This window comes from Quercus robur, chromosome 2 (genome assembly GCF_932294415.1).
Source record: "Quercus robur chromosome 2, dhQueRobu3.1, whole genome shotgun sequence".
NCBI lineage: Eukaryota > Viridiplantae > Streptophyta > Magnoliopsida > Fagales > Fagaceae > Quercus > Quercus robur.
The window spans coordinates 7,250,370-7,276,435 of record NC_065535.1 but is presented as its reverse complement, the minus strand read 5'-3'; the positions used below and the strand labels follow the sequence as shown (position 1 = coordinate 7,276,435).

The 26,066-nt window shown below is 32.6% G+C and overlaps 3 protein-coding genes across 3 annotated transcripts; 2 read left to right on the top strand and 1 right to left on the bottom strand.

The window, feature by feature from the left end:
• The first annotated feature begins 3,799 nt into the window (after window positions 1–3,799).
• Window positions 3,800–5,114, top strand: LOC126694137 (uncharacterized). Its single transcript, XM_050390222.1, has 4 exons — window positions 3,800–4,201; window positions 4,370–4,574; window positions 4,691–4,866; window positions 4,984–5,114. The coding sequence occupies exons 1-4, from the start codon at window positions 4,063–4,065 to the stop codon at window positions 5,112–5,114; spliced, it is 651 nt and encodes a 216-aa protein (XP_050246179.1). The 5' UTR covers window positions 3,800–4,062.
• Window positions 5,115–13,555: 8,441 nt separating this feature from the next.
• Window positions 13,556–17,438, top strand: LOC126712131 (cytochrome P450 CYP82D47-like). Its single transcript, XM_050411346.1, has 2 exons — window positions 13,556–14,621; window positions 16,587–17,438. The coding sequence occupies exons 1-2, from the start codon at window positions 13,656–13,658 to the stop codon at window positions 17,208–17,210; spliced, it is 1,590 nt and encodes a 529-aa protein (XP_050267303.1). The 5' UTR covers window positions 13,556–13,655; the 3' UTR covers window positions 17,211–17,438.
• Window positions 17,439–19,687: 2,249 nt separating this feature from the next.
• LOC126712130 (cytochrome P450 CYP82D47-like) lies at window positions 19,688–22,573 on the bottom strand. The gene is made up of 2 exons (XM_050411345.1): window positions 21,468–22,573; window positions 19,688–20,470 (listed from the first exon to the last, which is right to left on the bottom strand). Exons 1-2 carry the CDS (start codon window positions 22,431–22,433, stop codon window positions 19,844–19,846), a joined length of 1,593 nt encoding a protein of 530 aa, XP_050267302.1. The 5' UTR covers window positions 22,434–22,573; the 3' UTR covers window positions 19,688–19,843.
• Between the last annotated feature and the right edge of the window lie 3,493 nt (window positions 22,574–26,066).

Genomic DNA, 26,066 nt, shown 5'->3' with positions numbered 1-26,066 from the left:
CTAAGGTTTAAGGGACTTTTCTATAGGATACCTCTTGTTGAATCAAATGAACCTTTTACACACATATTTAACAAAGTTAATTAACCAAAAAAAAAAAAAAAACACACATGTTTAATGAGTTAATTAATTAACCAAAAAATAAAAAAGAATACATTACACATGTTTAATGAGTTAATTAACCAAAAAAAGAATACATTTTTAATGAGTTATTCTAGAACGATAGGATTAGGGATGGTTTTATCTTACACGTGTAATATAAAACCATCCCCACCCAATCCCACATGGCAAGGCAGTTAGTGGCAGAGTTTTCCTAAAACTGGCCATAGTAAATAAAATAAAGTTCTCTAAGTTAAAAAAAAAATAAAATAAAATAAGAATGACTAAAACAATACTTTATTTAACAATTTAACTTTAATTAACTCAACAAATGTGTGTCCTACATTCTTTCATAGCATTAAAATTATTTATAAATTTTTTTTAACTAAATTCCTTAACAATATCTTTTTAGAACTAATTTTTATCTTTTTACCAAACTTGAATATTATAGATGGTTTTTCCATAAATTATTCACAATTTGAAATTTTGTATTAAATTATATAATTTCAATTACTCAATTCGATCTAATAAATAAGTCTATAACCATAATTTAATTTAATTCTTCAAGCCACTATTATCAATCATGGAACTTAGACCCGGACCGGACCGTACGGTTGGACCGTAAAACCCTCGAACCGTTCACATCTACGGTCCATTTAAGGTGAAGAACCATTCCATGCGAAAAAAGCATGGAACCGTCCGATTCTGTGAACCGTGAATGGTTCGGACGGTTCAAACGGGCTACCTTGTTTTGTCTCAAAACAGTGCCGTTTCGTCCCTTTTTTTTTTTCCCTAATACGGCGTCGTTTGGGCTTTCTGAATCCTGATTGAATAACCCGCAATCCCTTTACCCTTAAACGAAACCCTCTCATTCGTTTCTGCCTCTTCCTCACTCTCTCAATCACTCTCTCGTCTCTGCCAGTCTGCCTCCCTCTGTCGTCGACGTCGCCGTCGCGCTCAGCTCAGCCCACTCTCTCAATCACTCTCTCGTCTCTGCCTTTCTCTGTCGTCGACGTCGCCGTCGCAGCTCAGCGCAACCCACTCTCAATCACTCTCTCGTATCTGCCTCTCTCCGTCGTCGACGTCGCCGTCGCGCTCAACTCAGCCCACTCTCTCAATCACTCTCTCGCCTCTGCCTCTCTCTGTTGTCGACGTCGCCGTCGCAGCTCAGCTCAGCCCACTCTCTCAATCACTCTCTCATCTCTGCCTCTCTTTGTCGTCAACGTCGCAGCTCAGCCCAGATTGCAGCTCAGCCAAGATCGCACGGTCATCGCTCGAGAAAAGGCCATTGAAGAGGTCATTTCCATTTTCTTCTTCTTTAATTCCATTACTACATTTTATTTTTCATTCATAAAATTGGATAATTCTTTGATTAATGAGAAATGAGAAATTCTGGGATTTTTTGTTTTTGAAAGTGGGGGTTTATGTTACTGTGGGGCTTGAAAGCCAAATCTGGGTGAGTTTGTGATCACAATTTTACTAATGAGAAATGTTTCTGTTCAAATTTGTGTTCGTGTTGTCTGAAACTGTATTCTTAGTAATGCAGAAATTATAATTTGATTAAGGTTTATTCTTCCATTGTATAATCTTAGCAGTATGAGTTGCTTCCTAACTATTAATGTAGTATCGTCACAAGATTAGGATGTCTTTGTAGTTCTGGCATTCTTGCTTTGATGTCTTTAGCATTTAAAAACATTGTTGAAAAAGGGAATTTGTTAATTTTAGAGGAATCCATAATTACATCTAGAAGTTCATAGTTTATCGGTAGAGTTCTTGCATTGTTGCTTCGTTGCCTATAACATTTAACTCTTTGTTGAAAATGGGAATTTATTAATTTTAGAGCAATCAATAATTACAATAAAATTTTCTTTTCTGTCATGTATCCTACTGTGAGTTGTTTTCAATTTGGGAGTCGTAGCTTTGTTGTCTATGTAACATACCGCTGATTTATCTTATTTAAGCTTACTGAGATTTATCTGTGGAAACTTTGACAGCATTATGGGAACTTTCTGAATATAGATTTTGAGATTTAGAGAGAATTAATTGATAGAGTTTATTCTTCTTACTAAGATTTATCTGTGGAAGCTTTATCCTTTTTAATTCTTCTTTCTTTTATGTCAATTTATATTTTATGAATTGGAATAGAAATGATTGATATTAGTTGGTGTATTTATGTGGATAGAGTCTGTTGTTATGTTTTAATTTGTAGTGTCTTTACTCTTTTTTACGGTTGGTAGTGTTTTAATGTGTATGAAGTTGTGGTTCTTTGAATATCTGTATTTCAAAAATTGATGGGTCTATGCGTGTTTGACTGTTGTTTAGTCTTTTAGATTAAAATGGAAACAGAGACCGGGTCTACTCCATCACATGAAGTTGATTCCAATGTAGTGGAATCTTGCTCAAGAGTAAGGGAAAAGGTTGATCCGGCTTGGGAACATTTTAGCCTTGGGTCGGATGAGAAGGGACGGAATACTTTTACATGTGTGTATTGTAGGCAAACATATAAAGGTGGGGGTATTAATAGGATGAAAAAACACCTTGCGGGGATAAAAGGTGATATTGGATCGTGTAAAAAGGTTTCTCATGATGTGAGATACCAAATGTTGGAATATGTGAAGGAGTTTGAGTTGAAGAAAAAAGCTGAGAAACAACGTCAAGAAGAAATGTTTAGTGTGCCTTCTACAAATAGTGATTTGTAAGAAGATGATGATGTTCAAGAAGTATTTAGTAGTGGGTTGCGTAAAAAACCTGTTTTAGGTAAAAGAAAGGGTACAAAGCTAGTGGATAATTACTTTGCTCCAAGAACTACTCCAGGAGCTCAACCTGGTCTTAAAAGTGTATTCCAAAGCAAAGAAAGGGTGAGGCAAGCTGATATGGCTATTGCAAGGTTTCTGTATGACAATTGCATTCTTTTTAATGTAGTGAATTCAGTGTACTATCAAATGATGATTGATGCCATAGCTGCTGCTGGTCCTGGTTACAAAGGTCCATCTTATCATGCTGTACGGGTCCCTTTGTTGAGGGATAATAAGAAAGAAGTTTAGTTGTTGGTTGAGTTATAACGTAGGCATTGGGCAAAAGTTGGATGTACACTTATGGCTGATGGTTGGACAGATACTAGACATAGGTCATTGATTAATTTCCTTGTTTATTGTCCTAGGGGAATGGTATTTGTAAAATCAGTTGATGCCTCAGATATTGTGAAGAATACCAAAAACTTGTTTAAATTGTTTGATGAAGTAGTTACATGGGTTGGTCCGAAAAACATAGTTCACTTGGTTACTGATAATGCTTCCAACTATGTATCTGCTAGTAAATTGTTGTGTGAAAAGTATAAAACTATTAGTTGGTCTCCTTGTACAGCACATTGCCTGAATCTTGTGTTGCAGGATATGGGGAGATGTCTCATGTGGAGAGACTAAAAAATCGTGCAACCAAAGTTACAGTTTTTATTTATAATCATGTAGCTTTGATTGCTTGGTTGAGGAAGAGACCTGGTTGGACAGATATTGTACGTGCAGGAGCAACAAGATTTGCTACTACTTTCCTTTCATTTGGAAGCCTTCATGTGCATAAGCATGACTTGCAAGCCTTAGTGACTAGCAAGTTCTTTGTGGACAATAGATTGGCAAGAGAGTCAAAGACAAAAGAAGTAGTTTCTATCATATTGGTTGGGATGATATTAATGTTCTTGTCAAGATTTCATCGCCACTCATTCGTTTGTTACGGATTGTTGATTCTGATCAAAGGCCTGCAATAGGATATGTGTATGAGGGCATGCATAGAGCACGGTTGGGAATCAAAAAGATCTTCCGAATGAAGAAGCACTTGTACAAGCCATACACCTCAATTATAAAAAACCGTTGGGACAAGCATTTGCGTAAAGATCTTCATGCTGCTGCATATTAGTTAAATCCCGCTTTTCAATATGATGAGGAGAATTTTTGTCGGAAACCAGCAGTAAATATGGCTATTTTGGACTACATTGGGACAAAATATGATGGTGATCAAGAAAAGGTAATTAGGGAAACCCAATATTTTCGAGACCGTATTGGGAGCTTTAATAGAGATCTTGCATTGTCAACAAGCAAGACCACTCATCCAGGTGAGAAGTAATTAGTTTACTTTAGTACTATAAACAAATCTTAGTTTTTTTGTTCATGTTAAAAGTTAGTTTTGTCACTATAATTAGAATAACTGAAGTGATTATTTAATTGAAAGTTTGTTTGTTTATGTTGATTAATATTAGATTACGTTGTGTTATGAAAATCAGATGAATGGTGGAAGTTGTGGGGTGCTGATGCTCCAAACTTGCAAAAATTGGCAATTAGAATCCTTAGCCAAACTTCCGCCTCTTTTGGATGTGAGCGTTGTTGGAGTTTATTTGATCAAATACATTCTAAGAGGAGAAATAGGTTGGAGCATCAAAGGCTCAATGATCTTGTATTTGTTAATCATAACTTGCGATTGAGACATAGGTAATTAAATGCTATATTTTGTCATTATATTAATTTTTAAGAAGTCATTTATATAATGTAATTGTTAGTTACTAATTATTTTCAAATTCCAATAATGAGCATGACATTTTATGCAGGCTTTACAACAAAAAGCTTAATTTTGATCCCATTGATTATGCAAGTATCGACAAAACTGATTTTTGGGTATTTGTGGAAGAGGAAGACCCGTATCTTAATTATGAAGAGTTGGAGAATGCAATTTATGAAGAGAGTGCATATCCAGCAAATGTAGAGGCTTCTTTTAATATTGAAGGTTAGTTTATATGTAAACAATTTGATAACCTATAGTGATTTTTCTTTTATTTTTTTTTCAAACTTATATAAACATTATAATAATTTTTCTTTTTATTTTGTTCAAACTTGTGTGTAGAATCTATAGATGATAGCAGTGAGGTTGAAGGAATTGATTTGGGAACATTTGGACAACCTATTGGCCCTCCTCCTGGATTTCCAGGGAATGATGATGAGCATGATAACTTTCATGACATTGATGATTTATGATCATAATAATTCTGTTTGAACGTTAAAGTTCTATTTTGTATTTTAGAGATAATTTCTATGTCTTTTTGTAAGACACAGTGTGTGACTTGGAGTTTGAAGTTTTATTATTGTTTTTTAGAACTAAGTTTTATGTATTTTTGTAAGAAACAATGTGTAGTTGTGTACTATAACTTGGAGGCTTGTTTATGTATTTTTACTTTGTACTTTTAAGTTTTATGGACTACATTGGCTAGTTTGGACTACATTGGGGTGTGAATTTTGGTAATAGAAGCAGTACTAGTACCAGTACGGCAGTACTCTATCTATGGTTGCTTACTTAATTATTAGTTATGTATGTTTTACCTTTGTGTTAGTATAGTTAATTAGTAAGAGTAATGTCTTTTTGTGCTTTTGTAATAGAAGCAGTAATAGTACTTTGTAGCTTGTGCATGTCTGAGCTGGAATCTGGATATACCTGTAATGCATGTGCATGAAAGTACTTAGATGAAGATTTCATTGCAAGCCCACTCTTTTGAGATCTAGCTAGGGCTATGCAGGTGAATATATTATATATAGATACTTCAAACTAATAATTTACTAAGCTTTGCCTTTTTCTTAGTCTGTGAATGCATTTGTGTATGTCTGTTGGTTGTCTTGAAAGTAAATTAGACTAATTTAGTTAATTTTTTTATTTTTTATTAATTTAATGTTTTTATATATATTTAAAATAATTATTAAATTAATTATGACGTCATCACGGTTCGACCCCGGTTCGACCTCGGTTCGACCTTGAAAACCTTGAACCTCTCCCTTTTACGGTTCAATGAACGGTCCGGGTCTAAAAACCATGTTATCAATTACACAAACAATAAAAAAAAAAAATTTAAAAAAAAGTTTTTTATCAAATTATAATAAATTTAAGTAATAAACCATTCACACTAATGTTATGATAATGATACTGCTATAGTCCACAAAGTCTAATCTAGCTTTTTGGAAACCACAAACTTAATAAAATAATATAATATAAAATAAATCCTAGTCTAGTTTACTTAAATTATTGCCTATACCAATAATTTAATTTAATTTGTCATACCATTATTATCAATTAAACAAACAATAAAAAAAAATACTATTTTATCAAATTATAATAAATTTAAGCAATAAAACATTCGCACCTAATGCTATGATAATGATACTACTACAGTCGACAAAGTCTAATCTAGCACAAACTTATCTCAGCCAAAAAAAAAAAAATCAAGCACAAACTTAAATAATATAATATAAAATTAATTATCTTTACTGGTGGTTTGAATCACAAAATCAATTATCTTTACTTACTCTACTTTCCATAATCAAAGTGCCAAACAACTTTTACTCTATCAAAACGTTAGTAGAACTAGCCAAAAAAAGAAAAATCAGAATATAGAGAGAGACCCATACGACACGTTCACAGGGGAGATAGAGGCCAAAAAAGGGCTGCGTTTTTTTTGTACCAACTTTTTTTGGACCAACTTAAGATTTGAAGAAGTGGTTTTTTTTTTTTTTAATACTAAGTATTTTTAACACACACATGGAGAAATGAGAGAATATTTTAAAAAAACTGACAGTGATATATATTTAAAAAGGCCTAACTCTTTGGAGAAGTGTAGAATGCATTATCACATTCAACCACTTTTATTAGCATGACTATAGTAACAAAAAAAAAAAAAAATGGTTTCTCATATATATTGAACAAATAAATATTAACATACACTATAATTAACATCCATTACATAAAATCCTAAAAATAAAATTTTATTTATTAATATCCATTACATACATTATATTTAGGTTTTAGGGTATTTCAATTATTTTTTAGGTTTAGTGTGTATTTTGGTAATTTTTAGTGGCTTTTGAGCATATTTGGTCTTTTTTTAGGATTAGGGGTTATTTTGGTAATTTTAAAGGATTTTAGAATACTTTGGTCATGTTCTAGTTTTAGGGGCATTTTGGTAATTTTGATTATTAGGTAATTTGGTGGGTTAGGGTTTACCTATAATAATTAGGTTGGGTTCGGTTTTTTTTTTTGAAACAAGGTTGAGTTGGATTTGGGTTAGAAGTAATTAGTTAAATAGATAATAATAGATAAATAAACTTTATGTACCTAACTCAATTATACTCACTCCAAACCCACTCATTTGACACTCCAAATTATAATTGACATACTTTCTCCTCTTTTTTTCTTTTTGGTTTTTTTTTAATAACTATTTTTCCCCCACTTTTTTCCCACCATTCCACCTCACTCCACTCACATTTTCTTTCTTTTTTTTCTCACTTTACCTACCCTCACCTTATTTTTTTTTATTAAAAAAAAAAAAATCCTGCCCCCACCCCCTTTAAATTTACCCCCCCTCTCTCTCATTAATTCTCTCTTTCCACTCTCTCTTTCCTTTCTTCACTTGTTATCTGTCAATCACTTTCCTTTTTATTTTATGTTTTTTCTTTCTTCACTGATTCACCATGTGATTGGAGTAGAGTAGATGCAAATGCTTCTATTTTCAAAAAAAAAAGATGCAAATGCTTCTAGATCGATATCTTCATAGAATGCTGATGTTGGTCATGAAAGTCGTGTGTCAAATCTATAACTAATCGGTAATGTATGTGATTCTCAAAAAAAAAAAAAAATCGGTAATGTATGCAATGCACGAGAAAGTTTAACATTGTCTGTTTCTCTTATTTATTTATTTTTTGCCTAGATATGAAATTCGGTTAATTATAATAGTTATTAATAGGTATTTATTAATATTGTGTTTATATATAGAATTATATATTCTAGAATTAAGTATTTATTTTGATTGTATTTATATACAAAACTCGATATTTTATCTCATGAGATTAAATTCTGTAAAGATATGGTGTAAAAGCCATATTTTACCCATCCAATCCCAACATGTCGTATTATTATCTTATTATATATTTAAGAATAAATACAACTATACTTAATCAATTCAAATACTCATAAGTTTCTCAAAAAAAAAAAAAAAATTCAAATACTCATACATATATATATATATATATATTTATATATATATAAATCTAACCAAATTGAGAGTTTATTGAGATGTTATTAGGTGTGGTAGGATGTATTGAATTTTAAGTAAAATACTGATATCGCAATCTCTTATTGGGTGGTGTACATCCCATTCTTACCAAATTCGGACTATTCTATCATTTAAAAAAGGAGTCTAAATTTTGTAAAGATGGGATATAAAACACTTGTTTTACACTATTCAATAAGAAATTGTTATATCAGTTTTTTACTAAAAAACTCAATATATCCTGCTACACCTAATAACATCTCATTAAGCTCCCAATTGGGTTGGATTTTCAAATGAGTTTTAAAACTGATTGAGTGTGGTTATATATATTCTTTAATTTTTGATATAATGATATGATAGATTAGAATTGGAGAGTGTAAAACTTAAATTTTACATCACATCTATATAAAATTTAATCTCTTAAAAGGATATAATGTGTTAAGTTTATGATAAATGTTTATATATAGTGTGTAAAGTTGTAAGGCAAATTTTAATTGACATTTTAAAAATGCTTTTTGAAGCTTCCCTGTCATCATTTAAATTGGAAAAAATCTAAATTAGAAGACTATAACAAAAAACAAGAAAAACACATAAATTAAAATATTAATTTTCTTTCTTTTTCTTGCATTTTCTTAGCGATCAAACATGCAAAAACATAAACGTATTCAAAATCTCATATCAGACCCATTTGTTTCTTATTATTTCATCTCCAAATCCAACCATTTCCTCTTAACATTCTCTCTCTACCTCAGCCTCTCTCTTTTCCTCTCTCACTGGCCCGATCCCTTGCCTTCACCCACTGCCGTTCACCATCGCTGCCATGGCGTTCACAAGGTCCAAGCATCTCTTTACATAGGAAACTCATTCTTCCTGGTGTGAAAAACATAAAAAAATAAAAAGGAGATTTTGGGGTAAGAGGTTTGTTGGGTAGGTGGCGTTTAGGTGCAGAGAGACTTTACTTGTGTTGCACGAGGCTTTAGCTACTGGGTCATTACTCAGTTTGTTTATTTGATTTTGAGGTTAGTGGGGTCATGGCAGATGATGGTGATGAGTGGATCAAACACTTGACCACTTATGGCAGGCAGGAAAAGTGCCTTTAGTCCCTTCAATCTCGAATCTTCTGTTTTGGTTTTGGTTTCACTGTGTTGTTGAAGGCTTTCATTTCGGTTTGATTTTCATTTTTGGCCGAGTCCGGTGATTTGCTGGGTTTCACTGTTTCAGCAACCAATTATTTGAAGAAGAACACGAAAAACACGTTCTTCCAAAAAAAATTAATAATAATGATAAGAAAAAGAATTTAAATTATTTTATTTTATTTTATTTTTAAAAAATCATAAGGTTTTGTTTTGAGAAAGAAGGAAAAAAATCATAAGTTAAGAATTTTGTTTTATTATTTTTTTTAAAATTAAAATGTTGACGTGATATTTTTTAAACGTGAACTAAAATTTTTTAATATTATTTTTTTCTGTCTTAGTTTGTTTGTCCTCTATTCCATTTTGCGATGTCTCAAAATATTGTTATGTTTCTAAAAATAAAAGTAATTAATTTACTGATGTTCTTATTATACTCCTACTTTATTTTCAAAACTATTTAAAAAGAAAATTAACAAATATTTAAAAAATCAATCTAATTGGGGCACTTTTTTAGTTGCCTCATTAAGAATAACTTTTTTTTTTTTTTTTTTTAAAGCTGATAAATTTATTTAAGGGTAGTTTTGTAAATTTATACATTTTTATAAGGCAGACAAGACAATAAATGATGTTTCGTTAAAAAATTTGACTTTTCAAATAGGACAAACAAATTAGGATGGATAAAGTATTCATGTCAGCATTTAGTGTGTCAGTAGTGCACTCTGTATGTCACGTAAGACATTTTCATTACTAAGAAGACGGTAGGGACCAAAATAGTAATGATTTTCGATTTTCATAGACCAACATAAACGCTCCAAAAAACTATGAACTAAAATGAAAATTAGTCTAAAATGTAGAGACCAAAAATACATTTTTGCCAATTTTGGAAAGACTCAAGAATGGGCTTGGTGGATAATTTTTGTTGGAGTATTTGGGTTATATTTTAAATATTTGTTGTAGTGTTTGGGCTAAATTTTATTTCATTACAAGGCCAAGAATTATGTTGGGGGCAAGGAAAATTTTTGTTGGGCCAAGGGCGGTTAGGAAGAATTTTGTTGGGTCAAATCCTAATTTTTAAAATTTTATAAATAGTATTTTTAGGTCCAATAATAGCTCTGTCTCTGTGTGTGTATATATATTTTATTAAAGCAGAATTACATCAGATCAATTTGAACAGCATGTGAGATACATCATACATTCAAGAATGTCTTCTAAGCTCTATCCACGCCACTTCATACTCTACAAACTGTGCATGCATGTCTTGCAAAAATGTGAGCGACAGTATTTAAGTGCATTTTGTTGATTCTTTATTTGTTGAATGAACTCTTTAAAAGGAGTACGAAAAATTTTATTAAAAAAAAAAAAAAAAGTAGTTTTTGATATAGAAGTATAGAACCTCAAAATAAGCTTTAAAAAAAAAAAAAAATTTAATTTTAAAAAAATAAAAAAATAAAACTCATAAAACTAACTTGTTCTTTTGGTTAAAATATTTTTTTTATAATCTCTTTTTGTTAAAATATTGTTTCTATTCTACTCTTTTTATTTTATTTTTTACCGCCCTTTAAACACACTCTCTTAGACCAAGAGTGCTTTGATTAGATTGTATACACAATGCAAGTTTTAATTCATTTGATTGCTGAAGATTCATGGATAAATTATCAGTGTCACTTAAGAAGTAAGAGTGAAATCTTACTATAAATTTCTACGCTTTACAACGGATAATTAAGCAAATTGAGCATCTCTATCCCAAAAAAAAAAAACAAAAACAAAAAACCCAAACTGAGTGAGCATATTCTACAAACCAGCAAATATTATGCAAAGGAAAGTAGCTAGAAAAATAGCGAGACAACATTTCATCAAATCTAATTGCAATACTCCGAAGATCTTGATGTGAACTGTATATTCCACAAGCAAACTTTATTCAAAAAGATTTGATGGCAAGCGTGGTTTCATAACCACATCAAGTGGTGTGGATTTGATGTTTGTTAATCCAGAGGTGGCAGTCATATCAACTGGTACATTTGATGGGGTTGAGATTTCAAATGCATGTATGAGACTAGCCCAAGACCAAAGGGTTTGAGCTCAAAATTTTGACCCCTCACATCAACATCTTTGTGAGTGAGTAGTGAGAAATCTCTTAACTCTAATGGGTCAGACCACACACTAGGGTCTGTCTGGATCTTCCACAAATTGACCACTAGATGTGTGCCTTTAGTGACACTATCTTATTCTAATGAATCATCGTAATATTAGACCAAAGACTATGAAATCCGAAATCTTAAGGATATATGACTGTGAGATATGAGTCATATGACTGCTGTCTTCCTCTGTTACGTGTCTTTTTAGAATTTTTTTACACAAAGACCGGAAAAAATTTAGGGGTTTTCTTAGTATAAAAAACTTGGACAAATTTCCCAAGTGGCTTAATTCTTTTTACTATATATATATATATATATATATATATAAAATAGTGGTTTTATTCTTAAGACAAAAAGAGCATAGTTAGAGACCGCTCAAAGTGAAGGGTTTTCTTGGCTTATTTGCAAGTTATCTAACTTGAGGTACATGAGGTACGAATACAAATGGTTTTATTTTCTTTTTAGAATAAGGAATAAGGAGTAAGAAAAAGTACCTAAATCATATCTAATTGATTTAATTATATTATGGATTCATTTGACATTAATAATTATAAGTTTGATACACACAAAAAATCATAAGAAACAAAATACATTTACTTCAAGGAAATTATAACATTTGAACCCATAAGGAGGTTTCTTAAAATCCTCCCTAAAGAAAGGAGAAAATTCTAAAAAAATTTACTTAACAAATTCTAAATTGCCTAGGAGGCTACAACAACAATATAAATGCTAAATAAATCATTAGGAGGCTATGAGACCCTTAAGAAACCCTAGAAAACTTTAATTCGTATTAAGAATGAAATTAGACTAGAAAATAGGAAAAATTGCCAAAAAAAAAAAAGGAAATCTTGGGAAAATTTTAAAAATCAACTCCTACATACTTGAGAAAATGTCCTAGAATAGACCACATTTTGACTTTTAAATTGAAAGTTATAACAAAAAGAAAAATGAGCAAAAATAGCAAAAATGACTAAATGCAAGCCTAAATAAAGGAATTTGCCGAAAAGTGACATAGGTCCTGCTATAAAGTGATGATTTTTTTAAGAGAGGGAGAAAATGCGCTTTGAGAAAATGCAAACGTGAGACGCAGAGCCCAAACACCCTCATAAACTAAAGATCATAAATGCCACAAAGGACCTAAAAGTTGCAGTCAATTGAGAATTTTCTAACTGCTTTGATCGACCACTAAATCTTTTATTACAATGAATCTTTTAAACTCTTCATGGAGTTGCTGGTGGAAGGCGTTTGTCATCTCGCAATGACTCAACCTCTATAAACGTGTCAAATGACAACAAAGAGAAAAAAAATGGAAAATTTTAATTTAAAAAAAAAAAAAGAAAAAAAAAAGGGAAAATGCGTGCACCTGTTGTAGTCATAGCGTGTAAGATTTCAACATGGGCTTTTACAAGAAGAATAAGAATTTTCTAACAAGAGCACACGCAAAGATTTAACCTGATTTCGTTGCAAAGGCCTTTCATCTTCCAGTCAAATGGAAGATGGATTGAAAACCATGGTAGTAACAAGTGTACTATCTAATAATTTTCCTGTGACCAGAAGGCAGAAGCTCATGTGAAGACTCCGGAAAAAGTCAAAAAACACATAATGTTCATTAATACTAAAGATGAGACATCATCATTCGTCACTACTGAATCACATAAACCTTCTGCAAATGATTTTTATATTTTTATTTTTGAAGGATTCAACAAATGATTTACTAAATCCTATCCTATCGTTTAAGGGTATGAAAAAAGATACATTAAACACATCAAAAAGATCAACAATAGTGGGCTATGTCCGGCCTTAAAATATACTTTTCTCGGCCTTTTGGCTAAGATCAAATGTCCGGCCTTAAAATAACAATTACATAGAAGATGCATTCCTCAGATAGATATTGATCTAGGCAAGTATACAAATATGTTAAAAACGGTATTATAAGATCTGTTTGAATACAACTTATTTTTTCTGAAACTGAAAACTGAAAATACTGTAATAAAATAATTTTTAAATATGTAAATAATACTATAAGGTCCATTTTTAATATTTTTAAATGCGTAAATAGTATATATATACAGTATGTGAACAGTTTATATATGGTTCATAAACAGTGATTTTGAGACTAAAAAAAAAAAAAAGAGAGAGAAAACGCGCACGTATTAGTCTCTTATAAGAAGTAACCAAGAATATCCATCTCCTAAAACAGTACTTTAAGCTACGATAATGGACTTCCTTTTACAACATCTAAACACCAATATTATAGCTGGATTGCTTGCCATATTCATCGTTTTCTACTTTATCAACAACAGGTTTGGTTCTGCTAAGAGGAAAAAAGCACCAGAAGCTGCTGGAGGATGGCCTCTAATTGGTCACTTGCACCTATTCACTGGATCCCAGCTCCCCCACATAAGTTTAGGAGCCTTAGCAGAAAAGTATGGACCAGTGTACACAATCCGAATTGGGGTTCATCCAGCTTTGGTGATTAGTAGTTGGGAATTAGCTAAGGAATGTTTCACTACCAATGATGTGGCCACATGTTCTCGTGCCAAATTCATTGGTGCTAATCACTTGACTTACAACTATGCCATGTTGGGGTTCAGCCCTTATGGTCCTTTTTGGCGTAACATGCGCAAGATAACAGCTTTGGAGCTACTCTCAAATCGCCGGCTTGAGTTACTCAAAGATGTTAGAGCCTCGGAGATGGAGACCTCTTTGAAAAAGCTGTACAAGGTCTGGACAGAGAAGAAGGATATTGGGTCAGGTTATGTTTCTCTAGAGATGAAGCAATGGTTTGGGTACTTGACACTCAACGTTGTTCTTAGAATGGTTGTTGGGAAGCGATTCATCGGTGCCATGGATACAAGTGATGAGAAAGAGGCACCTAAGGCTCGTCAGTGTCAAAAGGCTTTTAGGGACTTCTTTCACTTGGTGGGTTTGTCTCTTGTGGGAGATGCTATTCCTTGGCTTGGATGGTTGGATTCATTATTGGGAGGGCATGAAAAGGCCATGAAGAAAACAGCGAAAGAGATGGACTTTTTGGTTACTGAGTGGTTGGAGGAGCACAAGCAGAGGAGAGCTTCAGGTGAGGGTAAAGGGCATCAAGACTTCATGGATGTCATGCTTTCAATCCTTGAGGGTGTTGACCTTGCTGGCTTTGATGCTGATACCGTCAACAAAGCCACGTGTTTGGTACGTATACCTAACTAATATAAAATGCTAATTGTATCCCAATCAATTGTTTATGAATGATTCTAGGGAGAGATCTAATCCCACATGACAACATGGTCCACATCCCTTAACATGTTGACAAGTGGTGGCTATAAGAATATTTTTTAAGATAATCATTAAAAAAAACTTAAATTATACAAAATTTAATAAAGAGATAACTTAAATATATCGATGTCACAAAAAAAAAAAAAAAAAGTATTACAAGTTATTTCTACTAACAAAGAGTAAAAGAAAAAAATTGACAGATAAGAAATAAAGTGGGAAGTGGGAATTGAAAATGCTGAAATGAGAGTAATAAAATAAGAGAATTAAAATATCAATAGAAAAGAGAAAGAAAAACTGATGATATTTGTTATAACTACGAGCTAAGTCATTAAGGAAAACAAAATAATTGCAACTGTAAACCTAAAAAGGACATAATTGCCAGCACTCCCAAGGAAAACTCATGAACTAAAATATTATTCTTGAGTCTCTTTTTCAAAGAAAAATGAAATTAGAGATTATTTTTATGTAATAGGCTGAAAGAGTTACAAATTGGAATAATTATTTTTATTTTTGTTTTTGAATAGGTTTTTTGTTGAATAATTTGTTAACTCATTTTTTTTTAGTCTAGTCTCCCCCCGCGGGGATTATTTTTGTTGTTATTTGTGCTTTTTTTTTTTTTTTTTTTTTTGGGTTATTTAAGGATTTTTTTGTGGGGGGTGGGGGGAGGGTGGGGGGTAAAGGGGTTGAGGATTATGTTTGTGGGGGACAAAATTATTTTTGGAGTAATATTACATCTACAACATTTTCAAAACAAATCTTATGCAATAATTTGTGATTAGTGAGTTAAAAACTAATGTCAATATTGAGCCAAAATCAGAATTAGTAATTGTTTTCTGCTTATTACATAAGATTTATTGTAAAATTATTATAAAAATATTGTGAATCTAGCATCACTTTTATTTTTACTGAACCAAAATTCTTATAATTTTCAAGTCAGTGTGGTCATTTTTATTAGGGTGGACCAAATAGGTTAATTTAGTGTGTGTGTGTATATTTGCAAGTATATATATACATTTTTTGGCAAGTTAAGATGGTCCTATGACCACCCTAAGTTACAAGTAGTGTTGCCCATAATGTTGATGGATGGTGAGAAGTAGACACCTATTGTCTATTTTATTTATATGGACCCATTACTTTTGATTGATTACTTACAATCACACAAATCATTAAATTCTAAAATTTGATGTAAAAATGGGTATATCTGTAATATTATTGATTATTTAGGAAGTTCTAATACTTTTTGGTTTCTTTATGGTTTCTTTTGAATAAAAATATTTTCATTTTTCTAAATTTGGTTGTGGCCTGAAATGTGAAAACAAATTGTTTTTGTTAAGAAAAAAAAGAGTAAAATTTCGAATGCCTGTCAACCTTTGGCCTTTGGAGAGAGAGAGAGAGAGAGAGAGAGAGAGAGAAGTAAATAGAGAGAAATTATCATTTAAAGATTTTTTTAATGGTGATGTGTAGTTTATTTGTGATGATCTGTCAAGTTAGTAATGTTCTAGTAAACATCTCCAATTTTTTATAGTATAGACAACGTTTAATTTTCAGCTGAATTGGGTTTGTTTTTTCCTTGATCATTGAAAATTGTGTTCCATTGATATGTGTTTTTTACTATAATAAATACTGGAGTAGTGTGCAATTCGTTTTCCACATAAACAATTGAAGCCTTTGATACTCGTGATTTAACAATACTAGCGAGGATAATGATGTGCACAAGCATGTTTAAACATCAGTAATCTTAATTATTTATATCAATTATGTTTAATCAAAATTAATTTATAAAATACAAAAAAATGATATCAGCTAGGTAGATTTGTGTTATAAGAACCATTAATTTTGGTTATGAACAACTATTTTATTTTTTTAAATTACACCATGCAGAATATGATAGCAGGAGGCAACGACACAACCATGGTTACCTTGACCTGGGCACTCTCACTATTATTGAACAATCGCCTCACTTTGAAGAAAGCCCAAGAGGAGTTGGACATCAAAGTTGGTAAAGGAAGACTAGTGAATGAAGCAGATATCAATAACTTGTTCTACCTTAAAGCCATTATCAAGGAGGCACTAAGGCTATACCCACCTGGAACACTTGTACCAAGAGAGTTCCATGAAGACTGCACCATTGGTGGCTACCATGTCACAAAAGGCACACGTCTAGTGGTCAATTTGTGGAAGATCCAGACAGACCCTAGTGTGTGGTCTGACCCATTAGAGTTCAAGCCAGAGAGATTTCTCACTAGTACTCACAAAGATGTTGATGTGAGGGGTCAAAATTTTGAGCTCATACCCTTTGGTAGTGGTAGAAGAGCTTGCCCTGGGATATCTTTTGGCCTTCAAATGCTGCACTTGACTCTAGCTAGTCTCATACATGCATTTGAAATCTCAACCCCATCAAATGCACCGGTTGATATGTCTGCCACCTTTGGATTAACAAACATCAAATCCACACCACTTGATGTGGTTGTGAAACCACGCTTGCCATCAAATCTTTTTGAATAAAGTTTGCTTGTGGAATATACAATTCACATCAAGATCTGCGGAGTATTGCAATTTGATTTGATGAAATATTGTCTCGGAATTTTTCTAGCTACTTTCCCTTGCATAGTATTTGATGGTTTGTAGAATATGCTCAGTTTGGCTTCTTTTTTTGGATAGAGATGCTCATGCAGTTTGCTTAATTATCCGTTGTGATAAAGAGTAGAAATTTATAGTAAGATTTCACTCTCACTCCTTAAGTGGTACAAATAATTTATCTATGAAACTTTAGCAATCAAAGGAATTAAAGCTTGCGTTGTGTATACAATCCGATCAAACTATTGGTCTAAGAGAGTGTGTTTGAAGAGTGGTAAAAAATTAAATGGGTAAACTACAAGTTTAGTCCTTAACTTTTTTTATGCTATGTATTGATTTGATCCTTAACATTTTAAATGTGTCAATTTAGTCCCAAATTTTTTAGCATTGTGTCCAAATGATCTCTGCCGTTAATTGATGGATGAAAAAGGTTGACGTGGCTAACAGTGATATTAAAATAATATTTTTTATGTTGAAATTGCCAAGTGTATTGCCACGTTACATATTAAAAAAAAAAAGGTGTTTCTAATATATATATACACATAGTGGCCCAAAAGCTTGACGAACTTGTGAAGAAGGAACCAGTCACCCTTCACCAGATCCTACTACAACCAGTAGAGATCCTAGGTTAGATACCTTACATGCCCATACAGCTTTTAGCAGTTCTAGCAGAACCTGCTCAGAAATTGAAAAGGAGATAGAACACTTAGAAGACCAATTTCGAGGATTACAGGTAAATAGACTTTACTAACCCAAGGTAAACCCAACTAGCCTTACCAAGAATTGGTATCCCAGACCGACACCTCCTGACCTCCAGTATGAGGAAAGAACTACCCAGTTTACAGTATCCAGTGGTAAACTCTATGAATGGAACATAGATGGTTTTTATATATATATATATATATATAACATGAAGGACTAAACCTTGTATTGCCACCTGTCCTTGCTTCATTTAAAATAAAAGGGGTAGAAAGAATAGAAACAATATTTTAACCAAATGAACAACTCATTTTATGAGTTTATTTTAGCTTATTTTGAGGTTCTATACTTCTATATCAAAAAAATAATGGACTAATTGCAACTTAGTCACCTGTGGTTTGGCCGAAATTTAAATTGTTTATCCGTGATTTGAAATTTGACATTTTACCCACCTGAGGTTAGCTCAGTTAGGATTTCATAACCTACTTCTGTTAAAAATGGGACTATATATGTAATTTTGCTCTCATTTTATGTCTCCCTCCTCCCAAAACATAAAAAACATAAAAGAACAAGCTAAAACAAGATCAAAGAGTGAGGGTTTAGTAAAAATTAAGAACACACATTAGTCTCATTTTTAATATTTCCAATTGCTTCTTAGTGGACTTTAAATGCATAGACACCATAGTATAATAATGGAGCCTATAAAGATCCAAACACATTAAGCTCGTTTGGAAGGCTCCAATTCTGGGCACCTGAATTTTTAACCACATTCCAAAATTACGGAAATGTGTTGGGATAGAATTGATACCCTACAGTCCACATGAAGCTTTTGAAGAAAGCTGCCTTTTAATCTCTACTTTACCCATATGTGTTTCGATTTTAGAGTTTTTGTTCTGTTCCATAACGTGGTGTTCAATGATTTAAGGCGCCTTTTTTTTTTTTTTTCTCACTTTCTTTTCCTTTTCTTTTCTTTTTGTTTTAGTCATAGACTCAATAGTACAGACTATAGATTTCTACAAAATGCATTGTACAGTTTTATCTAAACGAGTGGGTACAATTTCATTCAGGTCTTATAGAATTCAGAAGGTAGCTCTTGTTCTTAATTTTCACTATACCCTCACTTTTTGATCTTGTTTTCCTTTGTTCTTTTATGTTTTTTATGTTTTGGAGGAGAGTGACATAAAATGGAAGCAAAATTACATATTTAGTCCAAATTTCAAACCACAGGTAAGCAACTCAAATTTTAACCAAACCACATGTGAATAAGTTATAATTAGCCCAAAAATAATTTTTGAGTACTCCTTTTATAGAGTTCATTCAAAAAATAAAGAATCAACAAAACGCGCTCAAAAGGGGAAGCAAATAATTAATGTCACTCACATTTTATCAAGACATGCATGCACAATTTGTAGAGGATGAAGTGGCGCAGATAGAACTTATTAGAAGACATTCTTGATTGTATGATGTATCTCACATGCTTTTCAAATTGATTTGATGTAACTCTAATTTTATTAGAAACTTAACACATTATATCTTTTTAAGAAATTAAATTCTATAAGAATATTGTGTAAAACCTAAGTTTTACACCCTCCAATTCTAGTATGTCATATTATCATATTATATTATTTTTAATTCACTGTTAGCCACGTTAACCCTTTTCATTCATCACTTAACGGTAGAGACCATTTTGACACAATACCAAAAAGTTTAGGACTAAAATGACACATTTAAAACATATTCTACAAACCAGCAAATACTATGCAAGGGAAAGTAGCTGGAAAAATTCCGAGACAACATTTCATCAAATCAAATTGCAATACTCCGCAGATCTTGATGTGAATTGTATATTCCACAAGCAAACTTTATTCAAAAAGATTTGATGGCAAGCGTGGTTTCACAACCACATCAAGTGGTGTGGATTTGATGTTTGTTAATCCAAAGGTGGCAGTCATATCAACCGGTGCATTTGATGGGGTTGAGATTTCAAATGCATGTATGAGACTAGCCAGAGTCAAGTGCAGCATTTGAAGGCCAAAAGATATCCCAGGGCAAGCTCTTCTACCACTACCAAAGGGTATGAGCTCAAAATTTTGACCCCTCACATCAACATCTTTGTGAGTACTAGTGAGAAATCTCTCTGGCTTGAACTCTAATGGGTCAGACCACACACTAGGGTCTGTCTGGATCTTCCACAAATTGACCACTAGACGTGTGCCTTTTGTGACATGGTAGCCACCAATGGTGCAGTCTTCATGGAACTCTCTTGGTCCTGAAAGTGGTCCAGGTGGGTATATCCTTAGTGCCTCTTTGATAATGGCTTGAAGGTAGAACAAGTTATTGATATCTGCTTCATTCACTAGTCTTCCTTTACCAACTTTGATGTCCAATTCCTCTTGGGCTTTCTTCAAAGCGTCGCGATTGTTCAATAATAGTGAGAGTGCCCAGGTCAAAGTAACCATGACTGTGTCGTTGCCTCCTGCTATCATATTCTGCGTGGTATAATTTTATATATATATATTTAAAGTAGTTGTTCATAACCAAAATTAATGGTTCTTAAACACAAATCTACTTAGCTGAGATAATTTATTTAAAATTTTTTACATTAATTTTGATCAAACATAATTGATGTAAATAATTAAGATGTATGTCATTGTTAAAACATATATGCCTGTGCACATAATTTATCCTCGCTAGTATTGTTAAATCACGGTATCTAAGGCTGCAATTGTTTATGTGGAAAGCGAATTCCACATTTTTTAGTATTTATTATAGTAAAAAACACACATCAATGGAAAACATTTTCAATGATCAAGGAAACACAAGCCCAATTGAGCCGAAAACGTTGTCTTACTCTTAAAAAAGTTGAAAATGTTTACTAGAACATTACAAACTTGACAGACCATCACAAATAAACTTCAAATCATCATTAAAAAAATCTTCAAATGATAATATCTCTCTCCAAAGGCCAACGGTTGACGGGCATTTGAAATTTTTTTTAATTTTTTTATATGACACCATACAACACAAGTCACTAGTTCCACCTAAATTTTCAGGTAGATTTCAAAATTAGGTTCTACTTTTCCATTAGGCCTTTTCTTTTCATTTGGGATATGTTTTCCTAACAAAAACTTTTTTTTTCTCATTTTCAAGCCACAATCAAATATAGAAAAATGAAAATATTTTTACTCAAAAAAAAAAAAGAAAAAACCAAAAAGTTGTAGAGTTTCCTAAATAATCAACAATATTATAGACACACCAATTTTTACATTTAATTTTATAATTTGTTGATTTATGTGATTATCAGTGATTAACTAAAAGTGATAAGTCTATGTAAATAAAATAGACAAAAGATACTACTCACAATCACATGAATGCGCATCAATACGTGGGATGTGGTCATTTGAAATTAGATTTCTCCCTAGAATTATTCCTAAATAATTGATTCAGATACATAGCAATTTATATTACTTAATTAGGTATACGTACCAAACATGTGGCTTTGTTGACGGTATCAGCATCAAAGCCAGCAAGGTCAACACCCTCTAGGATTGAAAGCATGACATCCATGAAATCTTGATTTCCTTTACCCTCACCTGAATCTCTCCTCTGCTTGTGCTCCTCCAACCACTCAGTAACCAAAAAGTCCATCTCTTTCGCTGTTTTCTTCATGGCCTTTTCATGCCCTCCCAATAATGAATCCAACCATCCAAGCCAAGGAATAGCATCTCCCACCAGAGACAACCCCACCAGGTGAAAGAAGTCCCTAAAAGCCTTTTGACACCTACGAGCCTTAGGTGCCTCTTTCTCATCACTTGTAGCCATGGCACCAAAGAATCGCTTTCCAACAACCATTCTAAGAACCACGTTGAGTGTCAAGTCCCCAAACCATTGCTTCATCTCTAGAGAAACAGAACCTGACCCAATATCCTTCTTCTCGGTCCAGACCTTGTACAACTCTTTCAAAGAGGTCTCCATCTCTGAGGCTCTAACATCTTTGAGTAACTCAAGCCGGCGATTTGAGAGTAGCTCCAAAGCGATTATTTTGCGCACGTCACGCCAAAAAGGACCATAAGGGCTGAACCCAAACATGGCATAGTTGTAACTCAAGTGATTAGCAGCAATGAATTTAGGACGAGAACATGTGGCCACATCATTGGTGGTGAAACATTCCTTAGCTATTTCCCAACTACTAACCACCAAAGCTGGATGAACCCCAATTCGGATTGTGTACACTGGTCCATACTTTTCTGCTAAGGCTCCTAAACTTATGTGGGGGAGCTGGGATCCAGTGAATAGGTGCAAGTGACCAATTAGAGGCCATCCTCCAGCAGCTTCTGGTGCTTTTTTCCTCTTAGCAGAACCAAACCTGTTGTTGATAAAGTAGGATACGATGAATATTGCAATCAATCCAGCTATAATATTGGTGTTTAGATGTGGTAAAAGGAAGTCCATTATTGTAGCTTAAACTGTTTTAGGAGATGGATATTTTTGGTTACTTGTAACTTGTAAGAGAATATGTCCCAGTTTGACAATTGACATATTTCATGTTTGTATACTTGCCTGGATCAATATCTATCTGAGGAATGCATCTTCTATGTAATTGTTATTTTAAGGCCGGACATGGTCCACTATCGTTGATCTTTTTGATGTGTTTAATATCTATCTGAGGAATGCATCTTCTATGTAATTGTTATTTTAAGGCCGGACATGGTCCACTATCGTTTGTTGAATCCTTCAAAGTAAAAAATAAAAATAATCATTTGCAGAAGGTTTATCTGATTCACTAGTGATGAATGATGACGTCTCATCTCTAGCTAGTATTAATGAACATTTGAGTGTTTTTTTCCGGAGTCTTCACATCAGCTTTCTGGTCACAGGAAAATAACTAGATAGTACACTTGTTACTACCATCACCATGTTTCAATCCATCTTCCATTTGATTGGACGATGGAATGAAAGACCTTTGCAACGAAACCGGGTTGAATCTTTGGGTGTACGCTTGCTAAAGAATTCTTGTTTGTGAAAGCCCATGTTTTTTTCTTTTTTTTAAAGAGGAAAAGCCCCTGTTGAAATCACAGCATAACATGTACTTTAAAACAATGTCCACTTCTTTTATACGCAAGGTTTGGAACTTATTGGGCTTATTTGCAATTCATGGATTATTCTGCAGAGGCTTTTCTTGGTGGGCTTCCTCTTTCTTTAATGTGTTTTGGGCCTTTAATGGGCCCACTTTTACTTTTTCTTATGGGCTTCATGTTGAAGATTGCTTTCTCCCAGTTTTCTCAACTGCTGCTGCAAGAGGAATTTTGCAACGAGTCCTCTTTTTATGCCACTTAACCGATTCTTCTTTCTTTCCCTGCTCTCTTGGGCTTTCCCACCAGGCTTGGGGTTTTGTTTGCTGGCCCATGATATTAAAAAATGGGCATCAACATCAGTTAAGCTACAAAGCCTCTTGACAGTGGCTTAATTCTTTTTGGCAATGCAAGACATTATTGCACTGTATATCGACAAAAAAATATAGAAGACTTTAGCCTTTACTCGGTGTGAGTTTGCAACAGCTTATTTAGTTGAAATTAAAAATTATTTGCTGAAAGTATAGAAAATATGTTAAAAAATAAGCTGAATAGTATAGTTGGATCCATAAATAGTGTAAAAAGTATAATAAAATCTATGAATAGTAACAAAAATCAGCTAAAAATAAAAATAAGTTGAAAAATTCGGCTCATCTCAAACGCGCACTTATTCATAGAGAATGAAAAATATACAAAAAGATGCTTAGGGGGTGTTTGATACACCATTTCAAATAATAATTTTCAGTTTTTAAACAACATTACATATATTTTCATACTTTTTTTTACCTACACGTATTTCCACACATATTTTCAAACAACAATTTTTAATTTTTAAATGTATATACCAAATGTCTCTTACTAGTTACAACACCCAGCTGAAAGAGTTGAAATTAATGGATGCACAGACAAACTTTTGTTGGTTTGTAATAAGGGTACGTATATCTGAGCTTTTCGGCTGTGGGATTAACAATTCCCAATAAATAATAGAATTCAAGATTCGATCGATATTGTTAATTTCCAATATCCAATTTCCAACATCTAAATTTGGACCCAGGCGGGTAGGTCTGCATGTACTTATCCAATTTCCAACATCTAAAATCAACTCAAGACTTGAGAGTAACGATTTTCTAACTTATGTTTGTCAAAGCTTGTCACTCATAATTATTTAGGTCAAAAAGTTACGAATGTTAGTCGGTGAAATGTACCAGGGAACTTCGTTGTCACTTTCTTGAATGATGACTCAAGAATTTATTTAGGGTCAAGTCAATTAGATCGGATAATATCCAAAGACACGAAAACATCTTATTTCAAATAAAGCAAAAATTATGTTGAGGACTAGAATTCAACTCTTCCCAATTATTTTAAAAACAGATTTTTATTTGTGATGTTAAATGTTATAAAAGATTTAAATGTATTTTCTTCATCATTAATTAATTTTGAGATGAAATGGCACAATTTACAGTTTGACAAATTAGCTTTTTGTCCCTATATTTTAAAGAATATTCATTTTGGTATTTTTGTTTTAAAAATATTCAATTTGGTTTTAGCAAATTTTTATTTGTGATGGAACTTGATGGCATGACTAACGAATGATGGTTTGGTATATACATGATTAATAAAATAATAATAATAATAATAAATATTAAACTAACATTAAAAACTACATCAACATTTTAATAAATAAATAAAAATTCACACTAGAAAAAATATTTAAAAAATGTATTAAAAAAGAAAACTCAATTTACAACTTTTTTTTTTTTTTTTTAACTTCCAATTTCTTGGCAACCAAACTCATACCAAAAATTAAACATCTAAGACTTGTCAACAAAGAAATGGATCAAGAATCAATTTATTTTTTCTCTTCCTTCTCTCTCACTCCAAATGAAAACATTGAAAATGTTTTCAAAAAGCACTAGCCACACCAATTCTTCGAAAAGTTAATCGCATTTTGTCTGTAATGTTTATTATTTGTTATAAAAAATATATATATATTCACAGATCCATGAAATTCAATTTGGTTTTTATTATATATATGTTCCTTCATTTTCTTCCTAGAGAAAGAGAACCTAGGGTTTCAAGATAAATGATATATTTGATGCTGTGATAAATAATTTGCAGCGATGATTGTTTGCATGTGTCATGAGGAGAAAGAATCTTCATCGCCATATCCTGATCAGGGGCGAGGGGTCTTGGCTAGGCATGAGAGAAAATAAGAGATAAAATTAGAAAAGGGAGATACTGGGGTTTGATTTTGTTGAATTTGTTTCTTGATCCATTCTAGGGATTTTATTTTTAGTGGAGTTTGAATTTGATTGATTTGATTTTACAAAAAATCTTTATTGAAAATTTGAAATTGATCTCTATTCAGATACATATTTGTGTTTTTTTTACTTGAGTTTATAAATTCAACTTTTAATTTTTATATATAACTTTTTAAAATTTTTTTTTTTTTTTTCCTTCATGGAAGTATAAGTATACTTTAACATTCAGCAAAAAGTTTCAACAAAATACTAAATAAATTATTTCCAAACAGACACAAATTCACCAAAATCAAGATATTCTTCTTTTTTTTTCTTTTTTAAGGAATTAGTAAGAAATTTTTATAACACAACAGATTATGAAGCCAAAAACCAGCAGAAATGAGAGTAAACTCTGCATCAAACGGCATAGACATAGCAACTTTCGCTTCAACACCAATACACATGGTCCAGGACCTTGCAAAGCAACAAGGGGAGCCAAAAGTCAGATTCCATGACCATCACAGACTAGCCAAAAGTCAGCAATGGGCATCAAAATTGAATTATTATTCTATACTGTCTGCAAAACTCAGTAAAACACGCCAAATAGACGGGCTGAGCGGCTCCCACCAAAAGCAAGGAGATAATTGAACATGTCTGTTAACTCACTTCAGGATTTTCCATAATACCTTGGACACCTGTCCAATATCAGTTCGTCCTTGGTTGATTTTTTTTTTTTTTTTTGCCAGACTTCTTGGTAGATAACGGAGAGTGAC

What these genes read in the sequence shown, in the direction of transcription:
- LOC126694137 (XM_050390222.1), top strand. Translation starts at nt 4,063, where the DNA reads ATGGCTATTTTGGACTACATTGGGACAAAATATGATGGTGATCAAGAA. An exon ending in AACTTGCGATTGAGACATAG is followed by an intron (nt 4,575 to 4,690) that starts GTAATTAAATGC and finishes CATTTTATGCAG; the next exon opens with GCTTTACAACAAAAAGCTTA. An exon ending in GGCTTCTTTTAATATTGAAG is followed by an intron (nt 4,867 to 4,983) that starts GTTAGTTTATAT and finishes ACTTGTGTGTAG; the next exon opens with AATCTATAGATGATAGCAGT.
- LOC126712131 (XM_050411346.1), top strand. Translation starts at nt 13,656, where the DNA reads ATGGACTTCCTTTTACAACATCTAAACACCAATATTATAGCTGGATTG. An exon ending in TCAACAAAGCCACGTGTTTG is followed by an intron (nt 14,622 to 16,586) that starts GTACGTATACCT and finishes TACACCATGCAG; the next exon opens with AATATGATAGCAGGAGGCAA.
- LOC126712130 (XM_050411345.1), bottom strand. Translation starts at nt 22,433, where the DNA reads ATGGACTTCCTTTTACCACATCTAAACACCAATATTATAGCTGGATTG. An exon ending in TCAACAAAGCCACATGTTTG is followed by an intron (nt 20,471 to 21,467) that starts GTACGTATACCT and finishes TATACCACGCAG; the next exon opens with AATATGATAGCAGGAGGCAA.